Raw genomic sequence first — 27562 nt, 5'->3', positions numbered from 1 at the left:
ATTTAAGTGTCTTCTTCAGTCGATTCAATTAGTTTAAGTAAAAGATCTGAACTGAGTTGGTCATTAAAGACGCTCAAATTCAAGCTTAAATATGAAAAAGCCATCAAATATGCCACAAAACGTCACTTTATAGATGTTTCTTGTCTAAAATGGGAGTGGCTGCATTTGTGTTTAGTTTCAACTTTTTTATATGTCATCATCAAATACAACATATATTTAAATATTAAGACTGAACACAAGTGCGGCCACTTCCATTTCAGATAAAAACCGTCTAAAAATTAGCACAAATGCTAAGATTAGGAAGATTTCAGTAATTTTGCATGAATTATTGATGCTAGTACATGATGCATGTGCAGTGTAATGTCAAAAACAAGCCCTATTTATGTAACAAAAGTATTCTACTTTCCAAAAAAAGCTAAAAGTTTACATTTTTATCACTTTTTTTAAAATGCTATATTTTGGGGCCAAAAAGGGATCTTACCGGACTTACTCCTTTTGTAGAGAAAGGTTGTTGAAAATAGTGAGGTCATCTCATGATCAGCCGGGATATTTATGAACTTGGAAATTGACCCGATGCAATCAGGAGTTTTAGACTTATAAATGTCAATATAGAGATCCTGCAATACATGATTGAGTTAAAAAAGAATGGTCGCAATATAGTTGTTGTGAAAGTATAACATATGATTGGAAAAGACTCATCTTTAAAGAAAGAGAGATGTTTGAATTTGCTTGATTCACGGTGAAGGATTTTGCTTAATTTGAGGACACAAAGACCTTGTTTACAAAGGAAAGTTAAAAAAAGGACAGGTTCTAAGTTCATCTATTCAAATGACAATCGGTCTGGCAAATTTGTGGTATCCAATCTGTAAGTGTGAATTAGTTACAATTGGCATTTATAATAGGGATTTCCAAACAACATTTTAACACATAGTGAAGTTTCGAAGGAATAATGAATATAGATTCACAAGTATGTGATGCAAACCAAACGACTTCTGTATAAATGGTAGAATTCATTTAAAGAACCATCATGAAGAAAAGGTGATGAGTAATGTCGATGGTAATTGATGTGTCTACACCGAAAAGAAGAGTTAGAAATATCCGTCAAATTCACCGATCTGCATAAGGGACTAGATTGAACACATGTACCATCAATTTTGTCTTTAAAACCATAAAGTGTCGTAGTTCCAAATTCCCTAATCCAGTAGACATCTTTTTTGTTTACGGAAAGATGTTGCAAAGTCTAATAAAAACAGACAAAACCTAGGCCAAAATAAAAATACAAGGAAAAGACAACCTATAACTACTGTAACAAAACATTACACCAAAAAACTAAAGATTGAGCAACAGATAACCCGGTAAAGTTTTTAACCCTCTAATATTGCACACTGTACTTGAAAAATTAAAGCATGGCGCCAAATATAAGATTAAACAAACATTATCATCTTGAGTAATGTATATGTTTTAAACAAACGCAATGAGAGGAAAAAATTAACACATTAGTTACACCTAAAGTGCTGACGTTTGTTTTTAGTAATTCAGACTGTAAAAACTCACAAAGATATCAGGCATATAATTTTGTACAGCAGACGTGTGTTCGTTTACATGACCACATCAGTGGCGCTCGAATAAAACAGTTGCAACGTCAAAACAAATATTACAGAGTTGAAGACCATTAATAACCTAAAATTCCGAAATGTTCTGCCAAGTATTTCTAAGGCATTACCTGGTAGAAAACCTTAGCGTTTTCAGTATTTAAACTTTTATTAATAAAGATTTCCAATAAAATGACATTACTCGACAAAACCGAACTATCTGTCCGTATATCGGCCTATTGCATTGAAAGATGACGGAGGGGATTATAGACTGCATGAATTTTTGACTCGTTGAATATACATACTTTGTTGGAATATATGCTATTTAGAAATAAGCACAATCTGCTGATTTGATTCTGTACATATTTTGTTATTCGATTCGGGAAGAGTCCGTGCAAACGTATGCGTAATTTAACGTCATTGCTCACAAATTGTTTTTATGAAATGTTTGGCTTTTGACTTATGCAAATACTTATGAAAAATGCAGATGTACGGATTTTTTATTGAAGTTTTGTTAAGTAGGATGATCATTTTAGTTTTATGACCAACTTATGATAGCAAGGGAATATTATATTTATTGGTCTGTGCGTTCGTCCGTTTTTCCGTTCCTTTTCAAAATATAAAACGTTTAAATTTATATACAAAATTAGAATTTGACCCGGATTAAGTGGTGCATTGAACATGGAAATGTGATAATGTGAAGGGGGACGGTGTCTTAAGGCCACATATTCTTGCTGCAAATTGTTTTATTATACATATAGTCATATTCATAACCGCCTCTTTGGTCTTGTGGTAGCGTGCTCGCCTCGACAATCGCGTGCTCGCCACCACAGAAGAGCCCCCAAAGGTGACCGGGGAGTAGATATATGGTCAGTATTGGTCTTGTTCCGACCGGCAGTATAACCATTGACAAAGTGGGGCGTCCATTTGGCTGTGCGGGATGAACAAGTACACAGTCACGTCCGATCAGAGTGGGGACGTTAACTCTGATGCCTCTTGTAGAGAGAATGCCAAATGCATGAAATATTTGCTACTGGACGTTATTCAACCAACTATCAATTAATCAAAAGTAGCGTAATTTGAATTTTATAACTAGTGAGGCAATTGATTTGAATCTTGGTAGCCAAAGCTTCAACTTGGTTAAAAGACGTCAATGCCAAAAGGGAGTGGACGGTTAATGGGTTAATCAGCATTTAAAAATGCCAAAAAAAAATCATAATTCTGAACAAGTTAGATTGATTGATTGATTGTTGCTTCCGGACATATGGAGACGAAAACGGCATGCATATTCAGGACAAGTTTAACAAAATAATCCAATAGATATGTAGACTGAGTCGACCATGATACCAACATAAACTTCAATTGTACCTAAAGCAAGTTACTTAGGGACAGACATTTTGTCTAGCAACTGGCTCCCTATGGATCCCTGATTATGTACAGCATAGAGCTAATGTACGTACCTACACTAGATTTGATTGAACATCCCCATTCCTACAGGACGTTGCTGTGTATTAATACATTCCGGACAACCAAACGGACGAGCCTATTAAGCAGGTTATAATGTTTGAAAGAGTCCTGTATATATAAAGTACATACTGGTACGTCCCGTAACGCTAAGGAACCACCCCAAGAGGGGTGAGATAGGTGACCATACTCTTGATAGGTCACACACTGTCACAAAGATCCTGTCATGAAAAATACAGATTTATGGAATTTTATCATGAAATAATAATATATTTCTAGTGCGTATTAAATCAATAAATTTCAATGAAACTGCTGATTAATAATTAAAATTCTCAGTATTCAATAACAGACAGGTCCTGATCAAAACAAAAAATAACGGACAGAATTATATGTATGACCTCCTCTAAAATGCGTTTGTACAGATTTGTTGATATTAAAGTTGAAGATCCACTATGTCGTTTACCTTTATACGTTTAGTCTTTGTCAAAATGCATGGAACATAATAATTGGGTGAACTATGAAGTCTTGCTTATATTTACCATGTTGATGTCTGTAAGAAGAGGACTGCATACAATGTAGGAATGCTAAGTGTCTGTTGAAAACTACCTAGAGTAACAAGTTCGTTGTCAAGAAAAAATCAAGCATCATGTCGGCCTTTTTCTTAATCAGTTTTTTACGACGTATACTTTGTCTGTTCATTAACAAAGATATTTGTATCTATCTTGTTCACTTTATGAAAGAAAGTTTGACGTAAATTTTGTCAAGACATTAATAATGAGAAATGAGTGGGTAAAGCAGTTAACGTTATGAACCGTCGTCACTCTGTACTTTTTAGTATGAAATACACGGTATATATTTTCTGTTTATCTGTCTTTATTAATGATCAAAAATTTGGTGAGGCAGTTGCCTCATTGCGTCAATGAAAGCTCCACCACTGCTCAAGTGCGGGGGGTCTTAGGCTCGATTCTCGCCAAAAATCAAAATACTGGATCTGCATCTAGCATCGAAATCTTATTATCTTATGTTGTTTCATGTTTTTTACCTAGCACATTCCAGTTAATGATTTATGAAGCAAAACAAAATCGGTGATCCTCTATAAATTGTTTATCAATAAAATGGATAAAATACTGTAAGTAAATTTACTTCAAAGGATATAAAATATGTTGCCTGGAAATGTCTAATGTATTTGGACTCCGATAGCATTCCCGTTAAATAAAACAACGCCGAACAATCCTTAATCGAGCACACCTTCTAAAATACAACCAATATGGGTTTTTTTTTATCAATAAATTTTATAATAAATGGAACAAAACTTTTGTTTAGGCTTTATTGAAAAATAATTGTCATAATCCAAAACCATGAAAGATAACTCAAATCGATCGTATGATAGGTAAGGGAAAATAAAGGCGGGAATCATGAGAACCACGTGATACAATTGTTTTATATGGTTGAAAATTTCAGTGTGTAATTTTAAATGTCTTGGAGTACTTTGTTTAAACTTGAGCGACGTCTTTAGTCAAATTCAACGGTTAGCAATAACCAGTCCCATTAGGAATCAAGCTATGTAGCAATTGCAGGGAACATATAATATCAACAATCATACTTCTGCGCGTTTCTGTTTTTATGATAAGTAATAAAAATAAAATATTGCGAAGAAAAACGTAAAAAGTTGTACTTTTTATTACGTTTGCCTTGCAATCGTGTCATTTCATTCAAGAACTAAGCCTGAATGGAAGATTAGTGGCTTATTAATATTCGTAGGGGGAATATTTATTCAGTTATTGTCTATTTAATGTTAAAATTGATTGAGTTCGTGACTAATCTCAATCTGTTTTAGTTGTCATCAGACAATACTATTGCCAAAGACATATTTAGAACATACTCACGCCTTCTCGTCCAAAACAAAATAGATAATTTCACTTTTACTTTTCATACTGTATGGCATTCCTGGCACTTTAAAAATATTTTTAAATATGTTAAATGTTGCAGACTTGTTATTGCAGAGAATCCATGATAAGAGCAATTAACAATGTATACAAATACCTGAAGCAATTAGAATAGGGAAAAATATCCAACTGAAAGGTCTTACATTATGATAACGTAACAAATTATTGTCTAAATGTACTTTAACGCATGTGATACTTGTATCAAGTAAACATTTTTGTCATCTAAACAAATGTAATAATAAAATCGCACCTGCTTTCGGTTGATACTAACATATTTGCTTTTTAATATTCTATGTAATCAGTTTTTTTTTAATTGAACATGTCTGTAGACTCGTTTTAGATTTGAATAACAGTACTTTATGGATAACTGATAAATTAATATCATGGATAACACATTAATCAAAACCTTTACCAATTTCATTCATATATACAAAGATTGGTTTAGGAAGTTTGGATGGACCTATAGACTTCTTTTTTAAAACGGGATATAGCATCTTAATTTTTATGGGGATGATCCAAAATTCTGTCGATACTGAAAACTTATATTTTGGCATTGCACAATGATATGCGTTTCGTAGACTGTTTATCACGTCTTTACACTAAATCCGTTCGACGTGTAATGATAGATACTTTAGCTTTGGAGAACATGATTATTTATTAGTTGTAATTGGCTTTGAAGTAGATGTCAGTAACTTTGAGTACTCTCTGTACTTGTGTCTTTTTTGTTGTAGGGGAATATGAATTATCTGTCACGTCCGGTTTGTGTTTTTGTTAGTTGTTTTTCTACCGTGTAACGATCTGATGAGTTAAGCCCTTTTCAACTGATTTTTATAGTTTGTTCTTACGTTGTACTGCTACACCACTGTCCAAGGTTAAGTAGAGGGTTTGGCGCCAGCAACAATGTTTAATCTCGCCACATTCCCTATGTACCTGTTTAGGCCGTTTATTTCCTCAACTGAATTGTTTCACATTTTTCATGTCTGGGCCTTTCATTTGAACTTTGGTGGATAGGTGTCTCATTTGGCAATCTTACCACATCTCCTTATTTTCATATTAATAAATGTAATCTGTTCTTATGAAAAAAAAAATCGAAGAAAAACTGAAAGGTAACGACAGACGAACAAGTAAAACACTACACAAATAAATAACGATTGGACAGCAGTAACCTTAATATAAACCGGAGGTTAGCTCGGATTCTAAGGGACAAGCAGTTCCTGCTCCACATAGGCATCCGTCATGTTCCTTATGCATACATCTTCGTTTAAATCGGAGCAATTAAACGTAAATTTATGCTACATGTGCAAGTTCCACTACATTTCCTTACCTTATACAAAATTTTACAGTTCGTACTAAAAAATAGTATGCATTTTGCTTCTCTTAAATAGGTAGCAGTCTGTATAACTGTATCGAGCTTAAAATTCAAATATATTGAAACATATATTGAACAAAAAGTGTCAGCATATGTCAATCCTACGCTAAGCTTCTGACAAAACTGAAGTGTAAAATTATTAAAATATTAGCATGGATTATACGGTTTTGCTGTCCGGTACCAAGTTGTAATCATGTAACCATTGCGTAAGCCTCTTTAAGCGTATACAGAACCTTTAAGCCTGGAATCTAATGCAACCTTCTCGGTCCATCTGTACTTGTTGATTACATCATTTGATCAACACATGAAAAGCTAAATATTTAAAGGAATTAAACGAATAATCAAACCAGTCGTCCTTGCATAAGGCCACTGCATCCTAAATCATATTAGACATTAAAAAAAGTATCAGATGAAAGTGTATGATACTAATTGCGCATGACAAGTGCCAAAAAATCCCTCGAGCATCACTACATAGACATGTATGGTTGAAATGCGCATCTTGTGCAGAAAAATTGGTACCGTTAATGTTATTCTAGCTGGCTGATACCGGATTTGAGTTGATCATTAGAAGTACAGAGCAATCAGGTGAAATTTACGATTTTCTAGTGTTATCATTTTACATTCAATTACGAGTCGGTTTGTTTTTCTTTTGTGTTTTGCATCAGAGTTTTGGTGTGTGTGGATTCAAGTTACATGATGTGATTTTACATAATGCTTTCGAAAGAATTGAGCTAGAAAACCCCATACTTAACCGATTTATTTGACACCAGTCTATTGTTCTGGCAGTCGATTATTTTTTCAAGAAAAACGCAACATAAAATCACCCCAACTACCTACAGTCGTGTTTGTCCTTGGAACCTGTAACAATGTGCTAAAGCTTCAAAGCTATATACGCCGGGGATTTATTAAGATGTACCATTAGTAAAACGGTGACTTAATTTGTAAAATGGCACATCATTGTCCGTGCTTGCTTACCTTGGGATATTCCTGTAGTCATAATAGATTAACACTGATCAATCAATTATCTTTTGTAACATTTATCGTCAGTGGGCACTAGTACTATAAAGAGATATTTATTAACAGATTAGTTACAAGCCAAGACAATCCATCAACATGTCATATCTTAAATCAATTATTACACTCATAATAAGATTACTTTCTGGTTCATTTTTCAAGTATAACAGCTGTGGTATCATTTACATGAAGTACAGTGTTTCGCCTACCGTTTTCTGGTTTTTAAAATTGAAATTTCATTGAAGCTGGAATAAAAGAATTTATCATGAAATCTTCGTTGAAATTAATTTTAGAAACTTCTCAGAATACACTTCCTCCACCCAAAGATTTCATTGTTTTCGACAAAAATAAATTATGAAAGTAATCTTAAAATATGTCCAATGTATTTGCATGTATTTAATGAGCTTTGAGTGTATTCATCTTTACATAAGTATACTAACATTTTTTTTTCATTTTCTAATCTTTCCTCATAAGGAAATAAGCTATTTACATTTTGATACTTAGATTCCGGGTGATTAAGGCTATACAATTGCAACTCTGAAGAAAACTGGATTTTTTTTCTCTTCGACATTGTGATATTTGAACCCTAAAGTATACAGGCCAGTTCCATATATTGACACATAAAACATGCTCTTCAACTATTTACTTTATTTGACCTTTTCAAACTTTTTTGCTTCAAGCGTCACAAACGAGTCGTTTGTAGATAAAACGCGCGTCTGGCGTACACAATTTTAAGCCTGGTATCTATAATGAGTTTATTTACAGCCACATGTCGGTTCCACTGCTGATCGTATCACCAGCCCAGTATTCAGACTTCTGGATTGACATGAATTATCAATGATATGGTCAAAATTCTGAATTAACTGTTTCCAAACTTTAAAAATTTTAAAACACTAAGGATTTTCTACCCAAGAAATAGTTTACATTATCTCTATTTGGCAAAACCGCTTGGAATTTAAGGTCTTCAATGCTCTTCAACCTCGTACTTTTTGCTTCGAGCATCGCTGGTGAGTCTTTAGTAGATGAAAAGCGTATCTGGCGTACAAAGTTTTAAACTTACCCTCGGTCTATCGTATGGCGTTAACCTATCTCAATAATAACGATACGATCGTACATGTTCACGCCTTACGATCTCGTCAACAGTTATATTCTCCTTACACAAATATTGTTCCAATAGAATTACGAGGAAGAACGACTGAAATCGGCTCTTCATACTAGTAAGTTTAACTTTGATCATCATTTTGGCTGACCGATACGACGTATAACTGTCTCAACTGAACAGTTAAATGTTCCACAGTCTTAGATCTATAGATACAAAAATAGTCATCTGATCTGTAAATTAGCCGTATGTGATCTATTTCCGATTGTGACATTTTGAATACATGTGTATTCGTATGGCGTGTAGTGCATATATAGCAGGAGGAAATAACCTTGTGGAAGCAAACGGTCTCGCTCCTTTTTTATAGTTCACGTAATTCTCTCTGTTTTTGGTCTTTGTTTTGTTTTACCTGAATTTGTTTCTTCTTCATGGATTTATCAGATTTGAGCATCAATTAACCATTACTGCATTAAACTGTATGCAATAGATCAACATATCACTTTAAGATTGAAAATCATTTGAAGCTTTTTCGAGCTATCGAAACGAAATATCATCCCTGTCTACTTTGATTGCTAAGGGACCTAACTAGAAAACCATTTACAAGAAAAGGTTGAATTCAAACGTGACGTCTGTTTAGCATTCTTTTTATTGTCATAAGTTTAAGCGGAAATTTTGAATATGATTATAGCATAATTATTCTATTTACTAGTATTTACATTCAGTATCTTGTATATAATAGACATATTTTCAATTCAAGAAAGAGGTTGTTCCACATGCAAAATGTCGTCATTTTATCCAAAAACAATACTTAAGATACATGTCTCATTTCCAAGAAATATAAAATAGGTATGTCTTGTACATTCGATTCTAATCGAATGGGCGTTAATACAAACCATTTCGTCTTTGCCAAACGAACTGCAATCTTAACTACATATACATAATCTATAAGTAAACAGTTCTTAATTAAGAATATTATTGTAATTGTGCCAATACGCAATCACCACCTCGCCTTGGATGTACTGGCGAGGACTAACAAATAAATAATGTCAAGGATTCGTCTGAATAAAGCTTATATGGACAAAGAGATGTTTTATATTTGCCAATGTTTCAACTTTATACCAGAGACCGAAGGAAGTATTTGTCACTGTACAACCGTCAGCAACAGGCGAAACTCATACTGTTTTGTAATCTTTAAGAGGATCTGTCAAGATAAAATTTTTAACAATTTAAGAATGAAAAGCAAAGTCCAAATTTATATAAAAAAAAAACACTATAAACTAAAATCAAATATAGCAGACAGCAACCACCGACAACCACTAAAATCATGTCTGCTGACGTCATACAAGCACATTACAAATGTGGTTGGATTTAACATAATTAATCCCCCTTAACCTGGGACAGTGGTGTAACAGGACATCATAAGAGCAAGTGTGTCTTATTCATGATTCGTAGTTGCGACTTTTAAACATGTGACATGAATCGAGACATAGCGATTTTACATTCCGTTGTACTTACTGTTCGGTTTCTCTTTGATATCGCCCACTCGAAACTTCTATTTCTCAAAGACTGCAATCGGGGTATAGAAATACAAACAACAAAGTAACACAACATATATATATATATATACCTATATACAAGTCTAAATTGAAAACAACGTTCAAACCTATGATTGCGTTTGATAAAAACCGCATTTTTTATACGTGTGCATGCAAAACAAATTTCTTGTTAGAGGGGTCTAAATACAGCACAAACAACATTTTCCAAAAGACCAAAAAAAGTGAAAAAGTAGATTTTAACAAGACGCATTTGACTAACAGGTCGAACAACAAATGTTCGTAAACCCTGCTGACTGCCATTGGCGATTGCCAAATAAACGGATCACCGATGTAATAAATGGATCTTAATGTAAAATTTAATACTTAACAGAAAACAATAAACTTGCGGGGAAGATGATATACCGCAAACAAAAGGTGCAAAGGTTTCTGTACACCATATCCGGATTTCGACAATTAATGTCTCTTCAGTGATGTTAGGAATCGAAACGGTATTTGGAAGGCCATATAATTTACCTCAATTTAGGATAGACTCTTGAATTTTGAAGAGTCGAAATAGGATGAACGGATCATATAAACCCGAAGGCAAATATAATACAAGAAAATTGAGAATGGAAATGGGGAATGTGTCAAAGAGACAACAACCCGACCATAGAACAGACAACAGCAGAAGGTCACCAACAAGCCCAAACGAAAAAATATAAACAAGTCTAAATTGAAAACAACGTTCAAACCTATGATTGCGTTGGATAAAAACCGCAAATTTTATACGTGTGCATGCAAAACAAATTTCTTGTTAGAGGGGTCTAAATACAGCACAAACAACATTTTCCAAAAGACCAAAAAATACTTATATATATATATACCCACCTATACTATATAAGCATTTCGTGCATTATATATGTAAATAAAAGTATATTTAGACATAAGTATTTTGCGAAAATAGTGTTTGTTTATTCTATTCTATTGAATGTATTAAATGTATCGAATTTTACTACACTCGTTAAATGGCATAAAATCGGATATGTCTTATCCAAAGAAAGACAAATCTGGAAACCTAGTTCATTGTTATGATGAAAGGTGAAAATGGTTGATATTATATGCGAACGATAAATAAAGGCAACAGTAGTATACCGCTGTTCGAAACTCATAAATCGATAGAGATAAAAACAAATCCGGGTTACAAACTAAAACTGAGGGAAACGCATCAAATATAAGAGATGAACAACGACACAACAAAAACACAACATTAAAATGTAACACACACAGAAACGAACTATAATATAACAATGGCCATTTTCCTGACTTGGTACAGGACATTTTAAGAAAAAAAAGGTGGGTTGAACCTGGTTTTGTGGCATGCCAAACCTCCCGCTTTTATGGCAACGTCAAACACAACACCAAAACGACAACATCACATGACAGGACCACAATACAAATAAATGGGAGAACATATAGGACAAAGAAACACACGAATAATAGCTAACAAAAGGTACTAGGCTTAAAATTCAATACGCCAGACGTGGAACTTAAGAAAAAAGGATTAATCGAAAAGTCAGGGAAAGCGACATTTTTTTCTTGCGTATTATATAAAGCATTTGCCATGCATTTTTTTCGTTTTAGGTTTTTTTTTACGTTAAACAGCTAAAAATCCACTTTTACCCATTGTACGTCCGTTACTCACGTTAGGTATAAAACTGTATGTAAAGTATGTCACAAAACCGTCAATATTTTCTTTAATATAACCATTGAAAAGGATGATGAAAATCTCCCTTCTTTATACTGGATACCAAAAAGTTCACAAAATCCTTATAGAGAACTATATATTGCCGACTCATCTAGATGTTCTAAAGTTAAAACAGCCAAAAGATGGCCTACACAAATATTGTAATGAGGCAAATAACCAGCAGTGTTCATCAAATGTGATTTCCGAAAAATTAGACCTAATTTAATTTTTTCAATCATAATTCTTACACGTTTGCAATAGTATCAACACTTTTTGATATTTTGATATCTCTACGCATCTGTTATACATGCTCAGTCGTAAGATCGTCTACGTCTTCTCGTTAAGCAGTGGTTTTTTTTTCTTCTATAATGATGGGAATCATAGATACAAATAACAAACTACTTTGTGAAGAGTTTCTTTGATTTAAACAACAAAAACATCTTAGAAGATGTTATCAAAATGCTGGAATTTTTATCGACAACATACTGTGGTTGAGTTAATTGGATTGTTCTTTCAGCAAACAGTCGTCATATCAATGGGTTTTAATTGTCCATGCATACTGGCCGACTACATTTTTACTAAAATAAAGCAAAATCTTTTCAGAACCTTTTAAAAGACAGATTGAAACTTCCTCTTGCCAAGATGGTTAATTTCCCTTCTAGCTAATTTGATGATATCCGGTCAAAATCCATCATTATAGACTGGTTAGTGATTTGGCTCAAGTTTGGTTTCCAATGATCATCAACTTCGTATTTAATTTTACTTTTGTACATTTTTTTGTTCGTGCGCCAAGGTTTATCTTATATTAATGCACCGTCAAAATTTCATGTTTGGTTAAATTTCTTCAAAATACTGGTCTGGTCGTCTGTTGTATATTGCCCTTTCATACTATTTTAAACTGCTAGGTTTTCTTACATATATTTCGATGTGCCCCGTGCTGTCTATCATTTGTGTTTTAGTTTAATATGTATTGTCTTTCATTTGTTGTTTCTAAATTATTAGTCTTCTGTTAGGCAATGTATGACAAATATATGTTGGAAAACCTCGCCCGTAATTATAAATTATGTAATTCATTGACCGCTCCCGACATGTGTAACTTCAAGGCATATTTTAGCGGCGATCGATGTCTTTCAAAATTACTGCACTTTTCTTGTATCCCTGGTTCTTTCGACTGGAGAACCGTCGTACACAAGCATCGCACAAGTTGGCACTCCGAGGCGGGTGGGGAGCAAGAAGGTGAACTGTGGTTTATTTTTATCAATAGTACCGCTTAAGTCGACGCTAGAGGCCGACTTGACTTTGATGAAAGGTTTGAATGATTCGTTCATTGTTAAAGTCCCTACATCAACTGTCAAGATGAAGAACAGGAATAAAAGCCCTGTTCATTGATAATTTTCTATGTTCTCTATGTATTGTGTGCGATTTTGTCCCATGTACATTTACTCCATATCCTTTCATTTTCTATTAGTCTTGTCCCAACGAAACGAGTGTCTGGCGTACAAAATACAAGTATGGCACATTGATGATTATTGTTTCAAATATCTAAATCGTTTTATTAATACTGACATAGATTGACAACTTCCAACTAGGATCTGTAACAAACGTAACGATTTCCTATTTCCCATCATTAAACTTTCAATTTTCGGCAGTAAAATACCCTCCACTCGTTCGTATGGTGTCTACATATCTCAATTGACATATTACACAAGCGCATTATACTGACTTCATTCAAAAGAGTGTGCTCCAAACACAAAAACTGCCCCAGCGGGGTTATGAGAATAATTTTCACGGTCATTAAATATGTGTGTTTTTCAACTAAAAAGCGAAATTTCCGCGGTCTTATATCTTTGGGTACAAGAAAAGTCATATGATCTGTGTGTAAATTTACCGATTGTGTACAATTCCCTTTTGTGAAAATTTGACTGAGTGAAGATTTGCATGGCGGGTAATTCATGCAAAGCAGGTGAAGTTTACCCTATCGACGCATCTGGTCTTGCTCCATTTGAAGTTTATGCAGTTTCATGGAGGTTTTTTAATCTAAGCTAGTATATTCTTAATGGATTAACGATATTTGAATATCGGCAAACTACTATTGCCTGTGATTAAGGTCAAATTTATAATATAGTTTAATATTTTCATACACATTTATTTTGGTGAATTTTAATGCCATGAACAGACAAAATAGAATGATAATGCAGAAGGGTAGGTATATAACTTAATGGGGCATACGGTTAACTAAGAGATGCATTGTAGTGCATTAACTGTCAAAAAGTGTAACAATAAATATTTGTCTCTGCCACATACAGACTCTTGTCTAAATAAGCTAAACTTTCTGAGTTATGTATGGCTGCATGTGAAATGTGTCATACGGTGACCTATACTTGTTAACTTCTACGTAATTTGGTATCTGGTAAAGAAATGTCTCATATGCAATCACACCCCATCTTTTTGTTTTTATATCCATATATGACTGGTTAAAGTTACTTCTTTTTACTTTTGTTTTCATATGATACCACATATAATTTTGTAATGTTCACTGCGATTGTGATGACGGTAAGGGGGAGAGAAAAGCAAATATCTGCTAACAGCATAAGTGGTATCAACTCATCAAATATTGCGTTGTAAGGCATAATTACAAACTTATATTCGTTATATATATTACATAGTAACTTATCTTTGCATCATAGGTTTCATGACTGGGTTCCATTTCATCGTCTGTTTGTTGAAGTGTAACGGAAGTATTTAATTCCGGGGAAATAGCTTTCTAATTTGTGTACCCAACTCAGGTAAACATATTTGAACACCGGGGTTGGACAATAAAAATGGCATCAACTGAAAAAAGTAGACTAACAAAAATACCGAACTCTAAGGGAAATTCAAAACGGAAAGTCCTTAATTAAATGGCAAAATCAAAAGCTCAAACACATCAAACGAATTGAAAAGAACTGTCGTATTCCTGACTTGGTACAGGCATTTCCTAATGTAGAAAATGGTGGATTAAACCTGGTTTTATAGCTAGCTAAACCTCTCACTTGTATGACAGTCGCATAGAATTCCATTATATTGACAACTTTTATAGCTAGCTAAACCTCTCACTTGTATGACAGTCGCATAGAATTCCATTATATTGACAACAAGGTGTGAGCAAAACAAACAGACATAATAGATAAAAATGTCCAAAATTGGGGTTCATCAGTCAACATTGTAATATAATCTTAATCACTATAAAAACAGTTAACTATTTCAACAAGGAAAACAAAATGAACACATTTTTCAAAGTTCCCAAAAATCTTTTGATGTGTCTTTATGATGATACAAATTTGTGCTGCCGTCCCTTCCGAACACTTCTGGTAATTACTAACACGTAACAAACAAGCAATAATAAATAGTGGAGGTCATAAAAAAACAATGATTTAAACAAAAGACTAACGAGCTAGGAAAAATAAATAAAACTAGTACAAAAACGTACAAATTACACACCATTACGTGAAAAGAATAGAGAAAACAGATTTACAACTTTGTTTACAATAATATTTATATAAAAAAGTAAAACATTTGCACATATAATATAAATATTTTTTTTTACAATTAATGAATCATATTACTAGAAAGTGAATTATACTGTGTAATGAAATCAACAGTTACTTGAGACAGAATTCTTAAATAATAATGTATTTAAGCAACGGTTACAGAAATAAAATTCATAAGCTCATAAACATAAACACACAATATGTTTCACATACTATGAACATTTTAGTCCATTACATTAATATAAAGTATCATATGTCGGCCATTTCTTCTCTTTTCCCTAGGTTTCAATGCTATTTATCGAATATTTGAAATAATGTCGTTGGGTACATGAAACTTTAATCTTTTCTAACTTGTTTACATATAAGATTTTGAATAGACATATATAATCTTGCAAATTGATGCAGTTCACTATTTCCCATTACTTATATTCACTGTTGCAGTCAACTTTTTCGTGTCACAATGTTGCTTATCAACAATTGAAAGGCAACAATGCAATCTGAAACAGTCATTTAATTTTACACTGTATTACAATGTTTACAGTATACTTACACATACTATTACTAAATGTTCATACTTTTCTGTATAAGTTTTAGAAAATTTGGTCTTTGTGCACTATTTCTGCTAAGGATATTTCCAAAGATATATAGGTTTAGAAGCTAGATGGGGACATTTTTGGAGCTGCCAGACAGAAAAATTTAGTAGTAATATTTGATATATTTTGGGAAATTAACGAAATTTTTCATAATTATGAGTAGTGTTTTTCGAAATTTTCCTAACATAACCATGATAACGGTGTGCTAAATTTGTCATCCATTATTTTTTTGTTGTTGTTGAAAAGCTACATGTATTACTTAAGAATGTCATATTTTTTTTATATAAACCAATACATGTATGTTATATCATGACAAATATGTTCTTTCTGACTGTATCAATTTGGCAATTATAAATATTGTAAAAATCAAAAACCACATTACAAGCGTACATGTTGCAGTTCAAATTAAGAGGGCAACAAAAGCAAACATACAGACAGGTAGCAACATTTATCAATATATGGTGGATTCAAATTATTGTTAACTGTATATATCATTTAACAGTACAGTTTCAAATCTTGTCATTTATTAATATTATTAATCTTTTCGAATTCCTTATAATTATGAAAAATTTCTTTAATTCCCCAAAATATACCAGTTTCCATGACAGAAAAACAAATATTACTAGTTAATATTCTGTCTGGCAGCTCCGAAAATGTCCCCATCTAGCTTCTAAACCTATATATCTTTGGTAATATCCTTAGCAGAAATAGAGCACAAAGACCAAATTTTCTAAAACTTATACAGAAAAGTATATACATTTAGTAATAGTATGTGTAAGTATACTGTAAACATTTTAATACAGTGTAAAATTAAATGACTGTTTCAGATATGTATGTGATAACCTATAATGCAATTGTACTGTGAGACCCGACTCTTAAACCGTTCGAATTGTCTTCCAAAACTAGAAAAAACATCAACGCGTTACTAAATGTTTGTAATGTAGCTATTTAAGAATTCACTGTTAAGAAGCGGAATGCATCTATACACATAAGTGATACGTATAGGATGAGTTAAAATGATATTTTTCAAAAACCTATGCAACACATAAACAATATGAAACAAACATGTCATTGATATAGATATACTCTGAATTCTTGTTGGTGTACTATAGAATATAATAAACAAAAAGGAAATCTACTTTATTAAATCTGGATAGTACAATAACAAAATATCTCTTAACTATACAGACATGGTCTATTTCGGCTCTCTGTTACAACTCTACGTGACATCTAGTTCTGATTCATGGAGGATTTAAAAAAAGAAATTCATGAAGGTAGGGCTGTTGCCGTGGTTTGATACTTTATTGGTTTAAAGTATTATGTTTTTTTTTAATACGCGAGACAAAAAGCAAACAATATAATCACAGAGAAAATTTTAAACTTGATGTATCAAACCTTTTTTTATGATCCGCGTCCTTAAATTTCTGCCGGATTTATTCAAAGTTCCAAATCTCAATGAATATCATTTGATTTCTTAATGCTTCATTATTGTAAATAAAACGACATCACCCGAAGTCCTGAAACGGTAACAACTTTAGAAACAATCGTCTATACATGTAGACAATTTTGAAATTATTATATTAAAACCACTGTTACCGATGTCTTTCAATATATTTAATGGAATAAAAAACGGCAATAGGCATTGCATTTATATCGATTAATGAACTTATAAAACGATTAATTTCTTTCGGCACTATTATCCAAACTCCGTTCTATGGCACTGACGAATAAGCTAAGTTTGTATTATTCTGCGTATTGTTTTTCTTCACTTCAAAGTAGAGTGAATTCTCAAACGACTGTGATGAAGTTGGTTGACTTATTCCTGGATTTTGATTTGGTATTTCTTCTTTGTTGTTAGGTTCAGCTAATCTTAAATAATCAAAAATACAAGAAAATTATGAAGTACAATATTCTTTATGCTATTTCTCATATTAATATATGAGCAACAATGTGGATTTAACGTGAATATAATTTCAACAATAAACGTAGAGTTTGAAATGACACCGCAACGCTTGCTATATTAAATGATAAAAATTAAATCTTGTTGAATAATTTAAAAACAAAACTTTAAAGTGATTCACAATAACGATCGGGTACGATTGATGATTTAAGTGAATTTAGAAGAAGTTAGCAATATCCTTTAACTCTACGTTCCGCTACATAGATGATGTTCTCTCACTAAATAATACAAAATTTGGTGACTATGTTGAACGAATCTATCCCATCGAACTAGAGATAAAGGATACTACAGATACAGTTAAGTCTGCCTCATATCTTGACTTACATCTAGAAATTGACAACGAGGGTCGGTTGAAAACAAAACTTTACGACAAAAGAGATGATTTCAGCTTCCCAATTATGAACTTTCCGTTTCTATGTATCAACATACCAGCAACGCCTGCATACGGAGTATATATCTCCCAATTGATACGATATTCCCGGGCTTGTGTTTCCTATCATGATTTCCATGATAGATGATTGCTGCTCACAAGGAAGTTTTTAAACCAAGAGTTCCAAGTGGTTGAGGTCATCCCTTCATAAATTTTACGGACGCCATCACGAGTTGGTTGACCGTTATGGAATAACTGTTTCACAGATGATATCGGATATGTTCCTTATGTCGTAACTACAATACCCTCCCTTTTCACGAATGTGACTTACCGAATTAGACTATTTACCGGATTTGTAATAACATAAGCAACACGACGGGTGCAACATGTGGAGCAGGATCTGCTTACCTTTCCGGAGCACCTGAGATCACCCCCAGATTTGGTGGGGTTCGTGTTGCTTAGTCTTTGGTTTTCTATGTTGTGTCATCTGTACTATTATTTGTCTGTTTGTCTTTTTATTTTTGACTATGGCGTTGTCAGTTTGTTTTAAATCTATGAGTTTTACTGTCCCTCTGGTATCTTTCGTCCCTCTTTTAGAACCTTTCAATAACTTGGATGTTTTGTGCAATTGCTATATTGTTTTCCCGTTTTTTGTGTGAAATAATAATTGCATAAAGGTGTTATTTGTTCATGCTAATAATAGAAAGATGTGTTTAATGTTTCCCTGTTAAATTTTGGTTGTTCATGTTCTTTTGATTATAATTTTGATTGATAGGTATTGGTTTTTTTTAATTTCGGTATGTGGTTTGCCATATGCTTTTTTGATAATAGTCTATAAATATTAGAATAACACTTACTCAATGTACTTACTTTTTATGTTTGAAGCATATAAATATTCCCACAGCTATAATTAAACAGCAAACAACCAAAACTAGTATGACCACAACGTACCAGTATACATGCATAAAACTGTTTTTCTGGAATAAATTATTAACATAACAATATATCGGGTCCTCAATAGGTCCTCAATGCTCTTCAACTTCGTACTTTATTTTGCCTTTTTAACTTTTATTAATAGAGCGTCACTGATGAGTCTTTTGTAGACGAAACAAACTTCTGGCGTACAAAATTATAATCCTGGTATTTATATGATGAGTTTATTTATACAACAGAAAAGCACATTCACTTGCAAAATTAATAGGACTACATAAAATCTGAGATATATTGCAATTACCGATAATATAAAAAGGGGGAACTTATATTAAATTACTTTGTGTAGTGTAAAATGGTGGTATGATATGATTGGAATCAATTTATGCCCCAAAAAAACCACATAATATTTAGAACAAGCTAATATAGGAGGACACGTTAATACAACCGAAAAAAGGCTGTCTGTCACATCGTGACCTGGCAAAGCAATATACACACGTTCGATAACTATGTATCAATTGCAATCCAGACTTATGATTAATAAATACATACATGAGGATCAACTTCGTGTAAGTGAGCAATAGAAGATTTTGCTCGTACTATTGGCATATGTATATGACTTTCGATGATTTCCGTCGGTGTTTCGTCAAAAATATGCTGTATAAGTGTACTGTTTACTGTATGATGTCCATCCTTGGCTGACATTATGATTATTTCGCTGACAATATCCCTAATGAAAATGAAATGATAAGATTTGGTTATAATTTTACCAATTCCAGGCGACAATTGAAAAAGTGAAAACCATAAATTGTCTAGAAATAGTTGGGTTTTTTGCGTATTTTTACTAAATGATTAATACAAACAAAAACAAGTATTAATCTTACAAAGCGTCAGGAAACTCAAGATGTATTAGAAAAATGAAGAAAATCTTAATTTTGTTTAAATTTATGTGGTAGTTTCAGGTAAAACAAATATTGGATGGAGAGTTGTCTCATTGGCACTCATACCATATCTTCTTATATCTATGTAATTCAAAGTACCTACTACTAGGTGTTTAATATTGCCAAAAGCAGTCTATATTTTAATGGTTAAGTGTTACACAAACATTACGTAGAGAAGAAGGAGTGACTTTCAAATATGTTTATTCCACCTATTTGTGTAGAAACAACCTGCTGTTTGACCTTTCTCACCTTAAATGATAATAGGAATTACCAAAAATATAAGACACTTCTGCGCATGTTCCTACAAAGCCTTCATATGAAGGAACTATATATGACAAAAAGGTTGAAGTAACAAATCATGTTTTTTTTTGGTTTTTTTTTGCAATTTACCATATGTATAGTTGAAAGGCTTGTCCGACAGATATTTGAATAAAAAGACCACTTCCACATTTCATAGAAAATTCAGCAAATTCTAAAGAGCCTGTGTCGCTGACCTAGGTCTATGTGCATCTTCAAAAATGGATACTTTCCATCTTTGTAGAATAGAATAGAATTCATGACAAAAATCTCTTCTTTGTTGATCTAGTCTTGCTGATCATTTTTGCTTATTTAAGTTTCTATCTATCTAATATAGTTTTTCAGATAGTAGGCAACAACGCCAAAAAAATGTCAAAAATTGTTATTAAAGAGAACAACCCCAATAAGGGGTCAACAGACGATTTAAACCATGTTGGCTTATTTGTAGAACTTATCTTGCTGATTATTTTTGCTATATAAAGTTTCTCTCTATCCATTATAATTTTCAAGATAATAGACAAAAATTTAAAAGTTGGTATAATTAGTCATTTAAGAGCCCTTGTCAGATTTTCTCTATTTATAGTGGGTTTCAAGATAATAGACAAAACTTGCATTTTACCCCTATGTTCTATTTCTAACCATGTCGGCCATTATGGTTGGAAAGCGGGGTCAACGGACACATTTTGTAAACTAGATACTCTAATGATGATATGGGTAAAATTTGGTTAAATTTGGATCAGTGGTGTCAGAGAAGATCATTTTTATAAAAGTTAATGACGACGGACGACGGACGCCAACTGATGAGAAAAGGCCAAGTGAGCTAAAAAAGGGACTTAATTTTACAGAAGAAATCAAGAATACCACGAAAACAAAAACATCTTAATATATAATGCACCTAATCATTGTCTAAGGACCGAGTTAGTTGTTGTCAATTTATCAATTGTATTCAACTTTTCAACAGTTTTACCTTAAATTTAAACATTCACAAATCGAGCATTGCATTTACTTAAGAAGGAGATGTGGTATGATTGTCAATGTCACAACTATCCACCAAAGTTCAAATGAAGTGGATTTCAACAATCATAGACAACCGTACGGCCTTCAACAATGAGAAAACCCCATACCGTATAGTCGGCTTTAAAAGGCCCCGACATAAAAAATATGAAACAATTCAATTGAGAAAACTAACGACCTAGTTAATAACAAAACAATTTACGAAAAACAAATATGTCATACATGAACCAATGACAACCACTAAGTTACAGGCTCCTGACTTGGGACAGACACACATAGAATGTGGTGGGGTAAACTAGTTTGCTGGCGCCAAACCCTCCCCCATAGCCTGGGATATTGGTGTAACAGAACAACACAAAAACAAGCTATAAAAATCAGTTGAAAAGGACTTAACTCATCAGATCGATACAGAAAACATCAAACGAAATACAGACCGGACGTGTCAACGTACCAATACATTCCACAACAAAAAAAGATTCTAAGTAAAGATCTGAGAGTACTCGCTTTCACTGACAGCTAGTTCAAAGGCTGACAATAACAATTAATAAAAAAATCACGATCTTAGACTTAAATATCAATCAGTACACATCCAACATCCAATGGATTTAGTGTAAAGTCTTCATTAACAGTCAGAAAAAACATGAGCTTGTAAAATGCCAAAATATAGCTATGGACAGATTGTAGTACAGTGAATGTGTATATGTGTACAACAATAATATTCAGTATGTTTTTAATTTACTGATAATAAAATCAATATTTATACAATAAAAACAATATTCAAAGATCTTATTACAGTGTTGCATTGGTAACCTTTTATGATAAGTTTATTTAAAGGATTGATAAGTTTTCCCGGCTCGTATCTAAATTTCCGGGCTCGGCAAACAACATTCCCGTAAAAATTAGGATGTGCTATGCCGTTTGAGATAAGTTTTCTATAATTACAGCCACACTTGCAAACCAAATCTATGAATCTATGAAAGAATTTAATAAAGGTTTAATGTAATTTGTGGTAACGAAATCCCTGACTTAATAATTTGCCAGTTATATATAGATTACGCTCATTGAAATCCATAACGTCACTACAGACCTAGCACATGAGTTGTAATATATAAACACGGTAAGACGGTACCAAAGGATCATCGATGTCCAAAAAAAGGAAAATGCATGTTTTATGTTTCCTTTATACGAACATTATTCTTGAAAATGAAGAATTGTTACCATCAACAGGAATTTTACGAAGCAACACGTCGTTATGTCATATTTCAATTCTAAAGATATGTCCTATATTCCTTAAGTCGCATGAAAGATATGTCTTGCAAGTCAATGTCTGTATTTTACCGAAAACATAGCATCGTTGCAGTATAAAAAAAACAATATCAAAATTTCTAGCTTTTTTCTGGATTAACTTCGTCACGGATGTTAAGTTTAGAAAGTTAACGTAAACTGCATGTTTGTTAGCAACCAGACCAAACCTGGAGGTTGGTTTTGATCCTTTAATTTATACCTAGAATATGATGTTTTATATTTAAAGTATTGCAATAACATTGGGTAAGAAAAACAATGTTTTCTTCTTTTCTCTTTTGAAATACTCGAGTCGGTCGAATATCTGAAATAAATCTTAATTAAATCGTTTGCTGTAAATAAATATCAGTAATAATATGCATCAAACAATATGAATTGAAAAACGTATGTATAAAAGTTAGATTTAAATAAGAAAGAACAGTAAAAATGCAATACAAATAATGCAAGTAAAAACCGTATGCATTGTACATGTTCCTTAAAAGAGCATAATTTGTTTCTAATGTGCGAAAGAAATACACCGACTAGTACACATACTATTATAATCCAGAAGGAGTAAATGATCGATGTTATTTAATTTCAAGCTTTAAAAAAAATATTGGTCGGTTACCAATCTTTTATCTGTTTTTGAAAGGTCCTTCAAAACTGCAGATATATGCTAAGAAAAAAAAGACTTTATTCGCAAACAGTTCTGACACGCATGTGAAATATTTTTTAAACTATTCCGTGTCTTTCATTCTATGCGAAATCATTTTCATCTCTTAGTATACTATTTAAAAAAAATATTTTGTTATCAGATGTATAATTTGTCAGTGTAGGTCTGTTTTTGGTTCATGGAATGAAGGAACACCTGTCTACTTGTCTAGCCGTAACAATCTATTATTTAAACGAAATGAACGAGGATGTTCATTTATATTTTTCTTATTTTGATACAACTCTTTAACAGTTGTATATTATAACATAGTCTATCCAAATTTTTGGCAAATCGCCCCATTATATATCGGTTTCCGAAAAAACAAATGTTATAACGTACACAGCGACCTAGTTCGGTTTAGAAATCAGTTTGAGAACCGGATGATAGGAAGAACTTAGGATAAAAGAACAACTTACCCTACCGATGTTGTTTTCACCTTATACTGGATACTCAAATATAGCTGGTCTTTTACTTTCATTAAATCATACAATAAATTTCTAATTCCTTTCCCAACGATTTCTCTATTATTTTTATCCACCCTTCCTCTAACAGTCAGGTAAGGTCTGGTGATTGTCTCAGTTGTTGTTTCTATGTTCTGTTTGACTGTTGACGTTATTGGCATAGTCGTACTAGATAAAGATGTTGTTGTTTCTGTAGATTTTACAATATCTGTTTTATTGTTTGCATTGTCAACCGTTTGATTGGTTGTGTTAAAAGTAGTTTCGTCTATATGTGTCAATTCGGTTGAATTAAGTGCAGAGGAAACAGGTTCGATTGTTTCGTTTGTAGGAGTGGATAAAATCATCATGATCTTTGACTCCAATTTATCTTCACAGTATTTTCCCGTAAATGTAGAAGTGCAACGACAGTAAAAATCAGAATGTTTTATCATGCACGTTCCGCCATTTTGACAGCTTATATCAGCACACATATCAAATTCCATGTTACAAGTGAGACCAATAAATCCATGGGGACAATCACAAATCACATGACCCCGAACTATATTACACGTGCCGCCATTCATACATGTGTCAGGCTTACATGTGGCGTTAATAGATTCGTCGCAATTATAGCCTGTGAAATTAAAATAACTATGTATAATTATTATGAAATATGAAAAGATAACTCATTATTAACCGGGATATTTTGACCTGCAAATTACAAAGAACAAAGACATTGTGAGTATCACGCATTTTCTCTGAAAATGATAATATGATACTAGATATACATAAAATGATAATATGATACTGGATATACATAAAAAAATGATAATATGATACTGGATATACATAAAATGATAATATGATACTGGATATACATAAAATGATAATATGATACTGGATATACATAAAATGATAATATGATACTGGATATACATAAAATGATAATATTATACTGGATATACATAAAATGATTATACTATTTCATTACAAAACAAAGTTGTCTGGCGAAATTTCTTGCGAAGTAAGTCTGTTTCCACACGGACACTATCTGCGTCCTACAATAATAATTGAGGTCCTGGAATGCTTTTTTTCAGTATGTAATATGACGGTAGAAGAATGTCAGGTTTACATCAATAACAGTCAAGCAACGCTTGTTTTTGTTTATGATCAAGATGGTCGAATAATGCATGTTTTCTCTCTGGAATAAAATGCTGACGTATAGAAAAGTCATCATTCGTTGTGATTTATTGCATTTAAATCTTATTTTAATTGGTCTCTGATAAATATTAAATTTTTATTTAAGAAATGTACTGTGTTTTACTTCTATTGATTAATTTGCTTGAAGGTTAGTTCATTAATTGACTATTTGGTGAACAGGGTGAGAACCTTTTGAAAATTATCACTATTTTCGTTATGCCATCTAGTATACTGGCATTCAAATCGTGTTATAATACCTTTAAAACCATCGGGACATACACAACCATAACCGCTAGGAGTATTTATACATGTCTGAGACACATTACAAGACTGACATTCATCTATATTGCTTTCATCACAAAATTGGCCACTCCAACCTGTAAAGAGAGACAATATAATGTTGGTTTTAACAATATACTTTAATTCTCATTGACAGTAATTCACATATGTTACAGTGCTATCATGACAATCATAAATGGTAGTAGGTTTCATTTAAACATGTTGTATGTTACTGTGATCACAACTTGGATAGTCTTCTCTTAAATATGAATTTGTTGGTAGGAGGTCTTACCCCCAAGTGTTTTAAGGGATACACAAATACCTAACCGAAAGAAGTAAATTTAAAACTAACAAAGGTCATACCCCTGTCTCGGTCAAACACGAAATTCTTAACCGCACTCGCCCATTAACAACTGACATAAAATGTTTTAGGCATTGGAATTCCACCCAAACTGTTATAGATATGAGTTGATCATATGCTGCTGCATAAGATACATCTATAATCGAGACAGCTATCCTGCAGGGTCCAAATGAAGTGGATTTAAGCAACTAAAGGTCACCGTTCATCCTTCAAAAATGATCAAAACGTATTTGAAAACATGTCAATGAAGTGGATGGGTGGGTTTTTGTATTGTTGATTGCTCAAACGTGGCTTTAAACTCTATTAAATCGTATAGTGTTTTATCAATACGATAAGTATAATTCATACGATGCATTTTAGAATTAAAAAAAACACGTTGTCATAGACTTTTGTGTTCAAGCTTTTATTATATTGAAATAAAATTATTGCATATTGTTATATTTTAAATCTCAAAAGGATGTGTTGCTTGTATATATAATAAAAAAACAAAGGATATGGGGTATCCAGTCATGACAGAAAATCAGTACATGCAGAGCTAAAAAAAAAAACACACAAAAAGCCAATGAACAGCGCTTTTATTGCTGTTCTTTATCTCAATGTCACAGTGAGGCCTTCAACACGGAGCAAAAAAATCTCACCTCACTGCAAGTTTCAGACGGCCCCTAGCATCGGCTTGAGCGGAATTCTTTTCAAAAATAATTTGGATAGACTTTGTAAAAATTACACCACCTAATGGGGCCCGGTCAAAAAAGAACATACTGGAAAGTAGAACATATTTAAAACAAAATAGTTCCTTCGCACAGGTGTACATCAATTTTAAATTTAAACGTGGATAGGAATAAGGACCAAGAATATGTGGTGTGCGCCTTATTAAAATTTTAGTATACCAACTGTCCTAAAATTGAGAGAATGATGTTGCACACAAAAAGAGAAGTTATATGGAACAAAACCTGCTTGTTCTTCTGTAACACCTTATTTTGCATTCAGTTTTATTTGAGTTTTAGTCGCCCAATCTTTTCATTGGACTATTGATTATTGGTTTTCATATTTGTCTTGTTTTTATTGGCTGTTTAGGTTGCCCTTTTATATGTCTTTGATTATCTACCGAAATAAGATTGAGTGAAATTGCTACATTACAACTATTTCGTATGATTCATACATTTTTACTTTATTTTAGGTAGGTACACTGTATATAGTCTTTGATTTTAACATCTATTTATTAGCTGTTTACCTGGATCACATATCTGCATTCCAGTTGTCGAGTCACATTTATAATGTCCAAAGTCTCCATCAGACGGCTTACAAAATATCTCACAATGTTCTCCATAATAGAATTCATCACAATAAACCTTAACATTGTATGTTAAACTGAAAAAAAACCCTGATACTTTCTAAAAACTTCGATGATTGAGGACTGTTAATGTAAATATATATATCAATGATACATGTGTGTACGAATGTTTTACTTGTATTCTTAAATTATGTCTTTCGTATGTCTTAATATGGTGTCTTCTGGCTATTCCTACATTTTATATTTTACTATTCTGGCTATTCCTACATGGGAGATTATGGGAAGAACAATAGATGTTGTTATTGCAAAATATGTTGTTTTAGTCATTAGTGTCTAATCAGGTCACAGGTAACTTAAAAAAAAAATTATAATTATTTTAATGAAATTTATGTAAAAAAAAAATGGTTGTCTTTTTATTTGTTTGAAAACATGTATCAAGTGTTATAAGTAAGTGTTTCTAATATGGAATTTCTTGAAAATAAGATTATTTAAAAGAAAAGGTAGTAAAAGCATTCAGTAGTCTGGAAAATAAAATTATTTAAAAGAACAAGTAGTAAAAGTATTTAGACTAAAAGTCCGGAAAAGAAACTATTTGAAAGA

At 32.6% G+C, this 27562-nt stretch overlaps 1 protein-coding gene across 1 annotated transcript in view; it reads right to left on the bottom strand.

Annotated features, from left to right (window-relative positions):
* Window positions 1–16107: 16107 nt before the first annotated feature.
* Window positions 16108–27562, bottom strand: part of LOC127723700 (protein jagged-1-like) — a 30881-nt gene continuing 19426 nt past the window's right edge. The window contains exons 5-10 of the mRNA XM_052230454.1: window positions 26903–27039; window positions 25289–25408; window positions 23808–24465; window positions 19699–19876; window positions 19087–19193; window positions 16108–17755 (exon numbers count right to left, since the gene is read on the bottom strand). Coding sequence (XP_052086414.1) covers window positions 17599–17755; window positions 19087–19193; window positions 19699–19876; window positions 23808–24465; window positions 25289–25408; window positions 26903–27039 — 1357 coding nt within the window. The 3' untranslated portion in view covers window positions 16108–17598. The remainder of the gene's footprint in view (window positions 17756–19086; window positions 19194–19698; window positions 19877–23807; window positions 24466–25288; window positions 25409–26902; window positions 27040–27562) is intronic.

The sequence above is a fragment of the Mytilus californianus genome, unplaced genomic scaffold, assembly GCF_021869535.1.
Source record: "Mytilus californianus isolate M0D057914Y unplaced genomic scaffold, xbMytCali1.0.p SCAF_1, whole genome shotgun sequence".
NCBI classification, from domain to species: Eukaryota; Metazoa; Mollusca; class Bivalvia; order Mytilida; family Mytilidae; genus Mytilus; species Mytilus californianus.
This window is presented reverse-complemented; position numbering and strand designations above follow the sequence as displayed.